Raw genomic sequence first — 14,611 nt, 5'->3', positions numbered from 1 at the left:
GTGAAATGGAGTAACACAGACCTAGAAGCACTCAATACACTTACACGATCACAATGCCACAAATATAGAATACATCACATACATTCAGCAACAGAAAGATTCACATTAAGCAGAAAGGAAGGAGGAAGGGGATTTATCGACATAAAAAACCTACATTATGGACAGGTAGACAATTTAAGAAAATTCTTTCTAGAACGAGCAGAAACAAGCAAAATACACAAGGCAATCACTCATATAAATACATCGGCTACACCACTGCAATTTCATAACCACTTCTACAACCCTTTAGATCACATAACATCAACAGATACGAAGAAAGTAAATTGGAAAAAGAAAACACTTCATGGCAAGCACCCGTATCATCTAACACAGCCACACATCGATCAAGACGCATCCAACACATGGCTAAGAAAAGGCAATATATACAGTGAGACAGAAGGATTCAGGATTGCAATACAGGATCAAACAATAAACACCAGGTATTACAGCAAGCATATTATTAAAGATCCCAATACCACAACGGATAAATGCAGACTTTGTAAACAACAAATAGAAACAGTAGATCACATCACAAGCGGATGTACAATACTAGCAAATACAGAATACCCCAGAAGACATGACAATGTCGCAAAAATAATACATCAACAGCTTGCCTTACAACATAAACTTTTAAAACAACACGTTCCTACATACAAGTATACACCACAAAATATACTGGAGAACGATGAATACAAATTATACTGGAACAGAACCATTATAACAGATAAAACAACGCCACATAACAAACCTGACATCATACTCACCAATAAAAAGAAATTAACACAACTAATCGAAATATCCATACCCAATACAACAAATATACAAAAGAAAACAGGAGAAAAAATTGAAAAATACATCCAACTGGCTGAGGAAGTCAAAGACATTTGGCATCAGGATAAAGTTGACATCATACCAATTATACTATCAACTACAGGAGTCATACCACACAATATCCACCAGTACATCAATGCAATACAGCTACATCCAAACATATATATACAACTACAGAAATCCGTGATTATTGATACATGTTCAATTACCCGAAAGTTCCTAAATGCAATATAACACATACCGTACAGTTAAAAGGAAGTGACGCTTGATCAAGGTCCGCGTCACTCCATTTTTAACCGGACTTAACGTCTGAGAAAGTGAAGATAATAATAATAATCAAATTTTCTAGGTCTGGTTTGTCTCTGCAATTTGTTAGAAAGTTTACATTGAATCTTCCAACCACTACCATATCTCTTCTGTGTTTGAATATGTATGTTAAGAAAACATCTAACTCTTCTATAAATGGACTAAAATTCCTTGAAGATGCTCTGTATACTGTCACTACTGATGTATGAAGATTATTGGAAGACAATTCTATGGCCCATACTTCCAAATGTTGTTCTAAACAGTATTTTTGCATATCAGTTGCTCTAAATGTGACAGTATTATTAACATAGATGCCAACACCACCTCTTTATTTATATTCTCTGCACAAAGATGTTGCTAAGTAATAATTATTTATCACAAGTTTTTTTATATACCAGAATTAACATGGAGCCCACTAAAGCACAGAACATGGGAACAATCTATATCTGACTGCTCACAGATACCCTACCCAAGATACTTCTCACATCTCCTAATTTGGTGTTCTGTCACCCAACCTCCACAACATCCCTATGCCACTCCCAATCCCGACCCCTTGACACAAGGGTCATATGTATGTGCAAGACCTAGGTGCAAAAACTGCCCAATACACCCACCCAGCACTTCCTATTCCAGTCCTGTCACAGGTTTATCCAACACTATCAGGGACTGGACCACCTGTGAAAGCAGCCACATCATTTACCAGCTCTGCTGCAGTCATTGAACACCTTTCTATATTGGAATGACTACCATATCAGCTGTCCACCAGGAATGGCCACTGCAAAACTGTGGCCAAGAGCAAAGTAGACCACCCTATGGAACAGCATGCAACTGTAAATAACACACTTCATTTCAGTGGCTGGTTCACTACACAAACCACCTTACAACAACAAATTCTCCGCTCCCACAATTATCCTGGACTCAACCTATGGTAACATACTGCTCTCACACCCTCCACCCAACAGCTTCTACCCACTCTGTCCTATCATCTCCTCCCCATCCTCATCTCCCACCATGTTTATTTGCAGCCTTCTGCCAATGTCCCTGCACTTGTTGGCAGTCTAATCACCGTACACTCCACCAGACAATGTTCATCTCTCTCCCCACCTGTACACTACTATCCATGCCCCTTCCGCTTCCTCTTCCCCTTTCCCTCCAGATTCTTCTTGCATCCCACATGATGTTGCAATGCTGGAGGTGTGTGAATGAGGCGTGCTTGCTTGCCCCCCCCCCCCCCCCCCCCGTGTGTGTGTGTGTGTGTGTGTGTGTGTGTGTGTGTGTGTGTGTGTGTGTGTGTGTGTGGTTTTACTGACAAAAGCTGTGGCAGAAAGCTATATGTGAATGTCTTTTAATTGTGCCTGTCTGCAACTTGACATGTCATCTTTATGGTAAGTAGCGATCTGTCTTTTCCTACATTGCTGTCCTTTCCTATTTTCCTACATTGAAGACATCAATTATAAATTCATTGATCATAGTGCATTAATGTTTTGGTGATAAATTGCCAGTTTTTGTTGCACTGTTTTATCTTCAAAAAGAAATTTCAATTGAAGCTCTGGGCAAATTATTTTTCACTACCCATTTCTCAGGTTGATCAGTTTCTACACACTGAAAGATGAGGAAGGAGTAGTTTTGTCTTTTTTTTCCACCAGCCAATTGTCCAGTATAGTCTTGTCTGTACCCATTCTTACAATTTTCTTGTGTTGTGATGCACTCTTTTTTCGAATCTAATGTTACTAGATGATTTTTCCCATCCCAGTTGAGAAAGGTTATTTATAACTTGTTCAGAAACTGGACTGCAGTTGTAAGAGAGCTGAATAACATGAAAAGGAAGGTGAGAGATACAGCTATAGTCTATCCAGTGTCTACATGAGCAACTAGAAAAGAAAACTGACAAGGGTACCACATAGAAATTGGATTTTTGTAATTTTTTGTATATCTACTGACATGAAAATCAACTTTGAAATTTCCGGTTACATTTAACTCACTAGATGTAGGCTGAATTTTTGACAGGCAGTGTTGCTCTTTGGTAGTGTGTTCACCTACCACAGGGGCAGCCTGGCTTTGATTCCCAGATAGTGCATATTTTTAAAGTATTTTAAGATAGAAAAAATGTAATTTTAAAAGAATTTAAACAGTCTTTGTTAATGATCTTTTATAAATGATTGGTAATTAAGAATTTCTATTTGCAAAAAAATTGAAATTTTGTTTACAGTATGTAATTAGACATGAGGAGACGTGCTCTCATAGTGAATGACACTTAGATATGTGTCAATTAGCATATATTTTGTGTTAGTATTCGAACTGAAGGGGGAGGGGGAGAGACTCAAATTGAATATTACATCTCGAGTGCTACCACTTTTTTAAAAAAAATTGCACATCCAGTCACTTTCTGAGTTTATGATAAGATTTATTTCATGTACCAGTAACTAAGTTCAAGCCACTGCAGGCTTGTCTTCGGGTGGAGGTGTTACAGGAACATTGTTCTTTGGGACCTGTACAGCTAGAATGCTGTGGTTGTGGTGCTGTTGGAAATGACGGAATTTAGTTACTAGTAATGAAAATGTCATTATATTTTCTGTACTCGCATTACACTGCCACATGATATTCGTGGAAAGTCTGTTCTTATAATTTTTTTCCATTAGTACATATATTATGCTCCATGGAAATGCTTGTAGAACATGCACCATTGTTAAAAAATTTCTGTTGGCCAGAAATAAAATCCAGGCCACCCACATGACAAGAGAACATTCTATAACAGCCATTCCTGCTGTCAAAAAGACCTGTGTAGATGTAAAGATCTAGAAATACTCAGAAAACTTCAAATTTGATTTTGTTTAGAATTTTTTTAGAGTTGCACTTCAGTGCTGTAGAAGATTGGTGTTTAATTTCTATATTTAATGCACAAAAATGTAAATAATTACATAAATCAAAGTGCTGTGTAATCTCCATGTAAAGAGAAATTTGAGAATAAGTTCAGGGAGAAGAAACAAAAACTATGCGGTTTACTAATGACACAGTAATTTTGTCCTACGCGGCAAAGAACTTGAATGACGATTTGACTGGAATGGACAGTGACTGTAAAACAAGTTATTCAGTGAAACGTAATTAAAATTTAACAAGAGTAACAAGTTCTAAGCAAAGAAGGGAAAGTAGAAAGGTGGAAGGAGTATATAGAGGGTCTATACAAGGGTGATGTACTTGAGGACAATATTATGGAAATGGAAGAGGATGTAGAGGAAGATGAAATGGGAGATATGATACTGCGTGAAGAGTTTGACAGAGCACTGAAAGACCTGAGTCGAAACAAGGCCCCAGGAGTAGACAACATTCCATTGGAACTACTGACAGCCTTGGGAGAGCCAGTCCTGACAAAACTATACCATCTGGTGAGCAAGATGTATGAGACAGGCAGAATACCCTCAGACTTCAAGAAGAATATAATAATTCCAATCCCAAAGAAAGCAGGTGTTGACAGATGCGAAAATTACCGAACTATCAGTTCAATTAGTCACAGCTGCAAGATATTAACGTGAATTCTTTACAGACGAATGGAAAAACTGGTAGAAGCCGACCTCGGTGAAGATCAGTTTGAATTCCGCAGAAATGTTGGAACACGTGAGGCAATACTGACCCTGCGACTTATCTAGAAGCTAGATTAAGGAAAGGCAAACCTACATTTCTGGCATTTGTAGATGTAGAGAAAGCTTTTGACATTGTTGAATGGAATACTCTCTTTCAAATTCTAAAGGTGGCAGCGGTAAAATACAGGGAGCGAAAAGCTATTTACAATTTGTACAGAAACCAGATGGCAGTTATGAGAGTCGAGGGGCATGAAAGGGAAGCAGCGGTTGGGAAGGGAGTGAGACAGGGTTGTAGCCTGTCCCTGATGTTATTCAATCTGTATATTCAGCAAGCAGTAAGGGAAACAAAAGAAAAATTCGGAGTAGGTATTAAAATCCATGGAGAAGAAATAAAAACGTTGAGGTTCGCCGATGACATTGTAATTCTGTCAGAGACAGCAAAGGACTTGGAAGAGCAGTTGAACGGAATGACAGTGTCTTGAAAGGAGGATACAAGATGAACATCAACAAAAACAAAACGAGGATAATGGAATGTAGTCAAATTAAGTCTGGTGATGTTGAGGGTATTAGATTAGGAAATGAGACATTTAAAGTAGTAAAGGAGTTTTGCTATTTGGGGAGCAAAATAACTGATGATGGTCGAAGTAGAGAGGATATAAAATGTAGACTGGCAATGGCAAGAAAAGCGTTTCTGAAGAAGAGAAATTTGTTGACATCCAGTATAGATTTAAGTGTCAGGAAGTCGTTTCTGAAAGTATTTGTATGGAGTGTAGCCATGTATGGAAGTGAAACATGGACGATAAATAGTTTGGACAAGAAGAGAATAGAAGCTTTTGAAATGTGGAGCTACAGAAGAATGCTGAAAATTAGATGGGTAGATCACATGACTAATGAGGAGGTATTGAATAGAATTGGGGAGAAGAGGAGTTTGTGGCACAACTTGAAAAGAAGAAGGGACCGGTTGGTAGGACATGTTCTGAGGCATCTAGGGATCACAAATTTAGCATTGGAGGGCAGCGTGGAGGGTAAAAATCGTAGAGGGAGACCAAGAGATGAATACACTAAGCAGATTCAGAAGGATGTAGGTTGCAGTAAGTATTGGGAGATGAAGAAACTTGCACAGGATAGGGTGGCATGGAGAGCTGCATCAAACCAGTCTCAGGACTGAGGACAACAACAACAGCAATAGATTGTAGACAAATTGAAACATGTGATGGTGAAGGAATTAGAATAAAATGTTAGACATTGCATGTAGTTGAGTTTTGCTTTTTGGGCAGCAAAATAAGATCACAGACAAAATATTAGTCACTCTCTTAAGAGAGCACACTGACCACTTTGGAGGGCACGACTGACAGAAGTCATCGCAAGGAAGTGCGTGTGTGCGTGTGTGCGTGTGTGCGTGTGTGTGTGTGTGTGTGTGTGTGTGTGTGTGTGTGCGCGCGCGCACCAACAAAATATTTTCGCATTTGGAGGAGAATGTTGATTGAAATTTCATGAGAAGCTCCCACTGCAAAGAAAAACACCTTTACTTTAATGATGTGTCGTGTCAGTGAGTGTCTCTCTCCCCTGTTTCTCGATAATACAAAACGTGCTGCTCTTCTTTGAACTCGCTCAGTGTGTTCCATTAATCCTATCAGGTAAGGATTTCAAACTGCACAGCAGCACTACAAAAGAAGACAGACAAGTGTAGTGTAGGCAGTCTCTTTAGTAGATCAGTTGCATCTTATAAGTGTTCTGCCAATAAAATAAAGTCTTTGGTTTGCCTTCCCCCCAACATTTTCTCTTTTTTCTTCCCAATGGCAGTTGTTTGTAATTGTAATTCGTAGGTATTTACTTGAATTTGTGGCCTTTAGATTTGATTGCTTTATTGTGCAGTCAAAGTTAAACGTATTCCTTATAGCACTCACGTGGATGACCTCACACTTTTCATTCTTTAGGGTCAGTTGCCAATTTTTGCACCATACAGATATCTTTTCTAAATTGTTTTGCAGTTTGTTGTGATTTTCTGATGAGTTTACTAGACAGTAAACGAAAGCATCATCACCAGACAACGTAAGACCGCAGTTGAGATTGTCTCCTAAATTGTTCATATAAATAAGGAACAGCAGAGGGCCTATAACACTACCTTGGGGAACGCCAGAAATCACTTATGTTTTATGTGAAGACTATTCATCAATTGCTATGAACTGTGACCTCTCTCTGAGAGGAAATCATGAATCCAGTCAAATAATTGAGATGATATTCCATAATCACGCAATTTGAATACAGGCCGCTTGTGACGTACAATGTCAAAAGCCTTCTGGAAATGTAGAAATACAGAATCAATGTGAAATCTCTCGTCGATAGCACTCAGCAAGTCCGATTAAAATACACAAATGTATCACAATGAAACCCACAAATTTGAGGTGGCCCTGTCAGAAGTTTTATAACATCAACACACAAATCTGAGTAACTAGGCACAAAGGATGAGGAATTAAAATGAGAAAATGTCAAAACACACTGAAGTACAATGAGATTAAGTTCAGCCACGAGAGAGCAAGGAATGTTGAACATATTATGAAAGTAGGAGCAGAGGTTGAATGACAAAGCTTACTTCATTATGATTTGTGAGGTCACAATATTGGGTGCTCACTGTACAAATGATGTTCTTGGTCTGTAGCAGCCAGTGGGACTACTGCAAGCTTGTGAATACAAATCGTGCTGATGTACACAGTTAGCCTTAATACACAGCCAAAGGAAATTCACATTTTTGGGCATTTTCTACATTAACCAAGTAGAGAATGTGAAAATTTCTCTGACCACCCCTCCATTTTACGGCCCTTCATGCAACAGTCTTTCGATGATACTCTTTAGCTGGCAAAAATGATTCTAATTGCATAAAATAACCAATTTAGTTTTGAGTTGTTAATTAAAGATTTACCTAGACTCAGATGATTATGAACGAGTTTGAAATTTTGTAGGCAACTCAAATCTGTGGTTGGAATTGTCACATTAATTTTATTTTGCTCTCTTTGTGATGGCAATTGGCCTGTGCAGCAATTTTGAAAGCATTCTTGGCATTGTATGGGCTCAGAAAGAATCTTGCATTACAGTGTTCTAGAAATTTCCATGAATTTCTAGGAATGTTCTGGTATTGGAAATTGTGGGTGCTTTCTTCTACATATTTCCTTCTGTAAAGGCATTATAAACCAAGGTTTGATGTGTGTGAGTCAATATTATTTTAGCAGCATATAAAAATGGATCAGTTATCAGTAAAATGGCAGACAGTCTCAAGCAAAATCACAGAAATAAGACAATACAAAGAAACAAAACAGAAAAAGAGAGAGAGAGATTACTTACTTTAATTCAATGAATGCAATGCATAAGGGAAATTTGAAGTGAATAACAATATGAAAATATCAGAGAAGAAGCAAGAATTAGTGTGCTCAGATGAAAACAGAGTATCTAGTAAACAGCGGCTATTATGGAGGGAAAGAAACAGAGAAAGAATGAATGCTCTTCACAAATATTGACAAGTGGAAGTGTATGGGAATTGTGATTTAAAACTTGCAACATTCCGTTATGCTCCTATGAAAGAATACAGCCAACATTCCAGGGTCATCTTCCAAATATTGACAAGACATGTGGATGGCTGTGCCATAAGTGAATGATTGGTTTCATAATAACAAATATAATTAAGTAAGTAAGTAATAACAAAAATAGCATTTGTTTAATAGTAAACATAAACTCTATGTGGATGAAGCTGACAAGTGCAGCTAGTGTCTGTAAATGGTGTGACATTCAGTGGTAATAACTGGTTCTGTTCATGGGGTACAGTATGTGAGACTAAAATTTGCTGTTTGTTCATGAAAATTAGTGTGACGTTTGACAATTACCATTCAACCTGTGACATTTCAGAGGTTACATCAGTTGCACAGAAAACTACTTTAAATTTGATAATTTGCCAGTTGCAGATCAAAACATTTAGTAGTTGAACCTCAAATACCATCTTACCCTTTCTATTCACGTTTGCCCTACCTGTTTCTTCCTTGTAATACAGCATATCCATGAAGGTCTGATAAATTCTTAGCATTTTCTAATGTCTCTTTTATGTTCCATTTAGGAGGTGAGTGAGTCTCAAATGGACACCAGCTCAGCCTATATGTTGTTCTACGAGCGAGAGGGGTTGGACCAGCAGCAGTACATGCCTAGTGTTGTCGGCAAGGCACCCGATACACGTGATCTCGATGATGAGTTCGATTCGGATCTTAAGAAACTCTGCTGCCTCATGTGAGTCAGTGAGGTTTTGCCCTGTGACATATCTCATTGGTCTCGTGTGAATATTTATCTTCTCATAACTGTGGTAAAAGCTAAAGTATTGTAAATTATTTGTTATTTTTTGTGTGTTGTGTAAATGTATGGTGAAATGTGTCACTCGAATGCATGCAAAATGTGTTAAAAGTGAGTGCCATGCGAAGATTGCTTTTATTGTAAATTGTTGATCAGTGTGAATAAGTTGCTCTTCTGTTTCATTCAAAGTATTTATAGACTTTTGTAGTCTTAATATAAGGCAATTTTTGCCCCCTTTAAAATCAAAAGAAGTTAATGCAGAGAAGACAGATGTATCATACAAAGAAAATTCATACCTGATGACACTTTTGTGCTTTGTAATCAATGTCAATCTATCTGCTTTAAAGAATGTTTATATGTATTTTTGTACACTAATATACCCAATACCATTATGCCATATCTGTTCATAGTACTCAATCATCTCAGGTTCTTACAATTTAAGCTATGTATTTAGTTTATAGGAAAAATTAATTTTGTTTACCAGCTGTCTTCATAACAGATGTCATCTTCAGCAATATATGATTAGTTTTTCAGTACACAGAATTGTTTTGCCTTTTGTACCATACACCTTTTGTTTTATGTGGTGTTGTACAAGAAACAGTATATGTGGCATAAGACTGATAGCCCAGTTCATTTTTATTAGATATATGTTCCTTGTTGGAGGGTACATGTGCTGACGTCCCCAATTCTACAAGTTTATATTGCTAATACCATTAGATCAGTGGAATTAATAACATTATTCCTTGAAATCCATTTGCCTGTCTATAATGTCTCTATTTTATTGACATCAGTTCTTCAATTTTGTGCACTTTGCAGTAGAATCTAAAGAAGAAAGATGAGAAAAATCTTACATTTCTTTAAGGGGTCTATCATGCCCAAAATATTCTGTGAAGTATGCAAGCATAATGTTATTAGTAATGTGTATAGTGTATATTTTGAACAAAACATTATTTTAATATCATTCCTGCACTGCAGTTTTTTTGTCAAAGGGTGTTCTTCATTAAAGTATTCAGTCAGTTTATTTGCATGTGATGTGGAAGAGCCATTAAGAAACCAAAGAGGAGATTATATTTTATATTTTCTTTCATGTTTTTAGTTTATATATAAGATATTTAAAATCACCATGATTGCAGTAAATTCTGTACAAAGTATGTGATTGCCCTTGTTTAAATGGGACACAGATATTTAACTTTTGTATGTTGTGTTTCCATACACACGTTTTATCAGCATACCCTGCATTTTCTTGTGTTAATATTATTTTTGTAATTTAAATTAACCTCTTTTCCTCCCTTCACATGACCATTTAAGTAAATTATAATTTTCTGTAAGTGTGCATTGATTCTGACTTACAAAAGAACAGTACCCATGTAATCAATGTGTGGTAACACTTTCCCGGCAGTTTTGTTAATTTAAACATCAAATATTACAGTTTTTCAGAATGAAGTTTGCTTAGCAAGTCATTCTCCAAGAATCCAAATTTTGTCATTGGTGGATAATCATCTATTAGTAACCCCTTTCACAGGACCATCAATACAGTTAAAGTTCATAACAATGAATATGTTACTACCCTGTGCTGCATTGTGTGTTTTCTGGTGCACTTTTAATATATTTTATTATGCCTGTACTATTGTTTTTAGTGCCATTTCCATACACATTTCATATTGTTTCTTTTTTATAGAAAAATGTCTAAGAAATTTGAATATGATCATTATTTACCTTTCTGCATAAAATTTAGTCCTCAGATTCTTGCTGTTTCTTCTGTAAGACAAACAACTCATTATTACCTTTAGTCAGTAGCATTATTCTCAGCAGAATGTAGCTGTATTTTCCATTTACCATGTAGTTAAAGCAACACTAGTCAGTAAATGTTATTATGAACATATTAAATTCACAAAAACTACATTATTTCCGTACCTTGTGATCCCTTTCAGAAGTCTGAAGAAATAAATTGTGTGTTATTCTTTTAATTATGTATGGAAAAATATTAATTTAACAATTGACATGTGCAAGTCATTTAGATGTCTCATACAAGTTTATAAATGTGTGTTGTATATAAAATTGTTACACATTTCACTGTTATGTAAATGAAAATGATAAAAATAATAGTAATAGTTATAGTAGTACTGCTAATGTTCTGCCTTTATATTGCACACCTGTGTTAGATATTGATGAGAGATTATTGATACAGAAGATAAAATGAAGATAATATGTGTGGATAAAAATACCAGGGAGCAATTCAGCCTAATTGTTGATTTTTGCAAAATATATATGAATTCCAGAGATTACACTATTGGTGATAATTTAAAAAAAAATTTTGTTACTGTAAAGAATACGTTTATTGCATATTTATACATAATTTGTAAATATACAGAGATATTATTGTTTTATCATATATCAGTGTGTGAGCTTTAATAGAAAATAAAGTGTTGCCTTATTGTTTAGTGTGTAGGTGTGGCAGTATTATGCCAGCTGTGAAAATGTAAATTAGCAGATGACGAGTGAGTGAGAGTGAGTATGTCTCCCATATTCATTTTCGTGAAAAAGGTGTATTTTCGTAGTAAACTATTACAAGTATTATTAATTGAATAAATCGAATGAAAACTATATAATTTAAATGTATGTTTGATAGTTTTTAAGCTTTAATGGTGTTTATGAAAGAAGATGAATCAGACATTATTTTATCTGTTGAGATAGAAATAAAAATATGTATAGCCACTTTTTGAATAGAAATTCATTCTTTAGTATGGCTACTTTCAGTGAGCATTGTTATCTCCCCTTAGAATACATGTAATAATGATTCTGGTGTTGTATATTCTGTAGTTTTTAAAGTGCTCCCTTCTGAGTTGTGTTGAACCACTATAAATGGTAAGTAACTCGTGTAACAATTAGGCTGGATAATAAAAATTTAAGATGAGAGAAGAGCCAGTTGCTACAAAAATATTTGGCTTCACTTTTATGTGATAAGTGGTCCACCTCCGTAGCAGAGTGGTCAGCCTTACCAAATGCCATGCAGAGGACCCAGGATCAATTTCCGGTACTGCCAGGGATGTTTCTTCAGTGGGAGGACTGGAATGGGATCGCAGCCTCGTAATGCGTCAATGAACTAAGTGACGGAGCAGCAGCAGCAGCTTCTGCTCACAAAAACTAACAATGGCCGGGAGAGTTTTGTGCTGATCCCACGCTCCCCGTACCACATCCAATTATGCCACTGGCAGAGGATGATGTGCCGGTCGTTCAGTACCGATGGGCCTGCTAGGGCCTATGGATAGAGTTTACATTATGTGCTGAATTAGTGTGAAAATAATGCCCAACTTTTTTTTTTTTAACTTAAATAATTGTGGGTCACACAATTATACGTTTGTTAATATCTGCTACTCGTGTTAATTGAAATGTCATCCTGTCTTTCTCATGGCTGAAATTTTACAGACTTGAAAAATGATCTTTTAATGTTATCACACAGAGTGCCACACACTGAATTTGTTCTGAAAGTATCTTTGTAGTTTATGATCTGTGTGCATTAAACAAAACTTTGTTTCCCTTTTTTAATATTGCTTTCTATATTTGATATGGGTAAGATGTTAGACATTCTGCATCAAGAAAAATTATTGATTTCCAGGACTTAATTGTATAATACTTTTCAGATTAAATATCTAATGGTTATTCTGGCTCTACAGTCCATTCTCATGAAACACTGATTTTGTGTAGTAAAACCTGCATGTTTTGTGCGGATGGATTGAAAAAGGAAGGTGTGGCGACTGGGAAGCTGCAGTATGAATAGTTTTGGTATCATCATCATCATCATCATCATCATCATCATCATCATCTGGTTGGTGCAGTAAAGTCATATTGGATAACTATGGCAAATAGCTGACAACTCAGCTTTTGAAGAGAGTAAGGAGCAAACAACTAAGTGGGCAACAGCATGTTGTTCTTATGAAGAACAGTAACAGTTCAATTTAACTGTCATTGGTAAGCTTGCTGGCCTAGTGTGGGTAGCCCATCATCTGCAGTCATTACAGTTAGCTGATTAGACTAAATTATCCTGACTGTATGATGATTATCCTGATGTTATAAAAAATAGTCACTAGGATAAAAGTTCAGTCATATTGCAGCTTTTGGGCACCCGTGTCTTCCTTTTTGAAATAATCAGAAAAGTTGATAATAGCAGTTGCACAGAGGAATAAATTCCTATTCAAATAACTACTGGCAATGTTTTTATTTCTATCTGTATATGAAAATACATAGTTCACCATCCCCATCAATGTATTTACAGATGTTATCCTGTATGCTATACTCTTTAATAAAGTATATGCCAACTTCAGAAAATGAATATGACACTGGAAAAGCTTGTTACATTTTCTTCTGACTGACAGTTACATTTTGTACAATGCTTGATTATTGTACAGTAGTGCAGCATTCTAGCAAGATACATTCCCTTTATAATTCAAATTTGTTTGTTAAAAAACCCTAAGTATTGACAATTATAAATGAAATGTAAAAAATGTATGTTGCATTCCATATGCATGTGTAAGTATTTTAAAGTGTATTTTATACAGTTTGAGTTATCATTCAATAAGATATTACTTTCAAATCTGTGACTGTGCTTGGATATATCCTTAATATTTTGTATCAAGAAATGTTTTTAAATGTGCAGGGACGGAATTGTTTCAAACTTAAAACTAAGATATATTGTGATATCAACTAGAAACCTTAATTCGTGTTTAGCATCTCCTAGTCTTATGCTATAATATTTTCTGGAACCTGTCAATATAGGGAATATATTCATCTATTGGATTACAGGCATGATATATTATTCAATGATTTTATGGCTTTTGTAGAAAGATTATATCATTTTGAAATTGTTAAATCTACTGCAGTCAAAGAATGATAATCCAGAAATGGAAATGGTCATACCTGTATATACTATATTACTTCCTGTGTTACTTGTTATCAGATTTATGTATACCTGTTGATTGAATAGAATGCATAGTAAACAGGAAATGATTTGTGCCATTGTCAGGGAGGAGTAGCTATGCACCTCCCTTTCATTACAGTATTCCTGAAAATATTCAGTTAATAAAAGATGAAATAAAATTGAATCTGGACTAATTTCTGAAATGCCATCCTCCTAGCTTGGTTGTGTGTGTGTGTGTGTGTGTGTGTGTGTGTTTATATTCCAATAAAGGCTTATCTGACCGAAGGCTTACTTGTTTGTTTGACAGTCTTTTTGTTTTGCCTATCTGCGACTCAGCATCTCTGCTCTCTGCTCATAACTGTATGTGCTATATATATATATATATATTTGGCACCTTTTCAGAACTTATAAGTGGCACTACATTTTACATAATTTATGAAGGGAATAATGGACTATTTTTCATATATCTATCTGCATACTTACTGAGGAAGTATGAGGACACTGAGTTTCTCATTTGATATTTTCATTTCTTCCCATATTCTTTTTTTATGGATCTTCAGATTATTTGAAATCTGCTTACTTAATGCCTTTGCCTTCAAATCCTTCTAAATTT

At 35.8% G+C, this 14,611-nt stretch overlaps 1 protein-coding gene across 1 annotated transcript in view; it reads left to right on the top strand.

The window, feature by feature from the left end:
• LOC124545063 (ubiquitin carboxyl-terminal hydrolase 32) overlaps nt 1-14,182 on the top strand; it is a 230,329-nt gene extending 216,147 nt beyond the window's left edge. Inside the window, exon 30 of the mRNA XM_047123861.1 lies at nt 8,857-14,182. Coding sequence (XP_046979817.1) covers nt 8,857-9,027 — 171 coding nt within the window. The 3' untranslated portion in view covers nt 9,028-14,182. The remainder of the gene's footprint in view (nt 1-8,856) is intronic.
• The last annotated feature ends 429 nt before the right edge of the window (nt 14,183-14,611 follow it).

Source organism: Schistocerca americana, chromosome 8 (genome assembly GCF_021461395.2).
Source record: "Schistocerca americana isolate TAMUIC-IGC-003095 chromosome 8, iqSchAmer2.1, whole genome shotgun sequence".
NCBI lineage: Eukaryota > Metazoa > Arthropoda > Insecta > Orthoptera > Acrididae > Schistocerca > Schistocerca americana.
The sequence above is the reverse complement of the archived record's forward strand: the minus strand, read 5'-3'. Positions and strand labels throughout refer to the sequence as shown.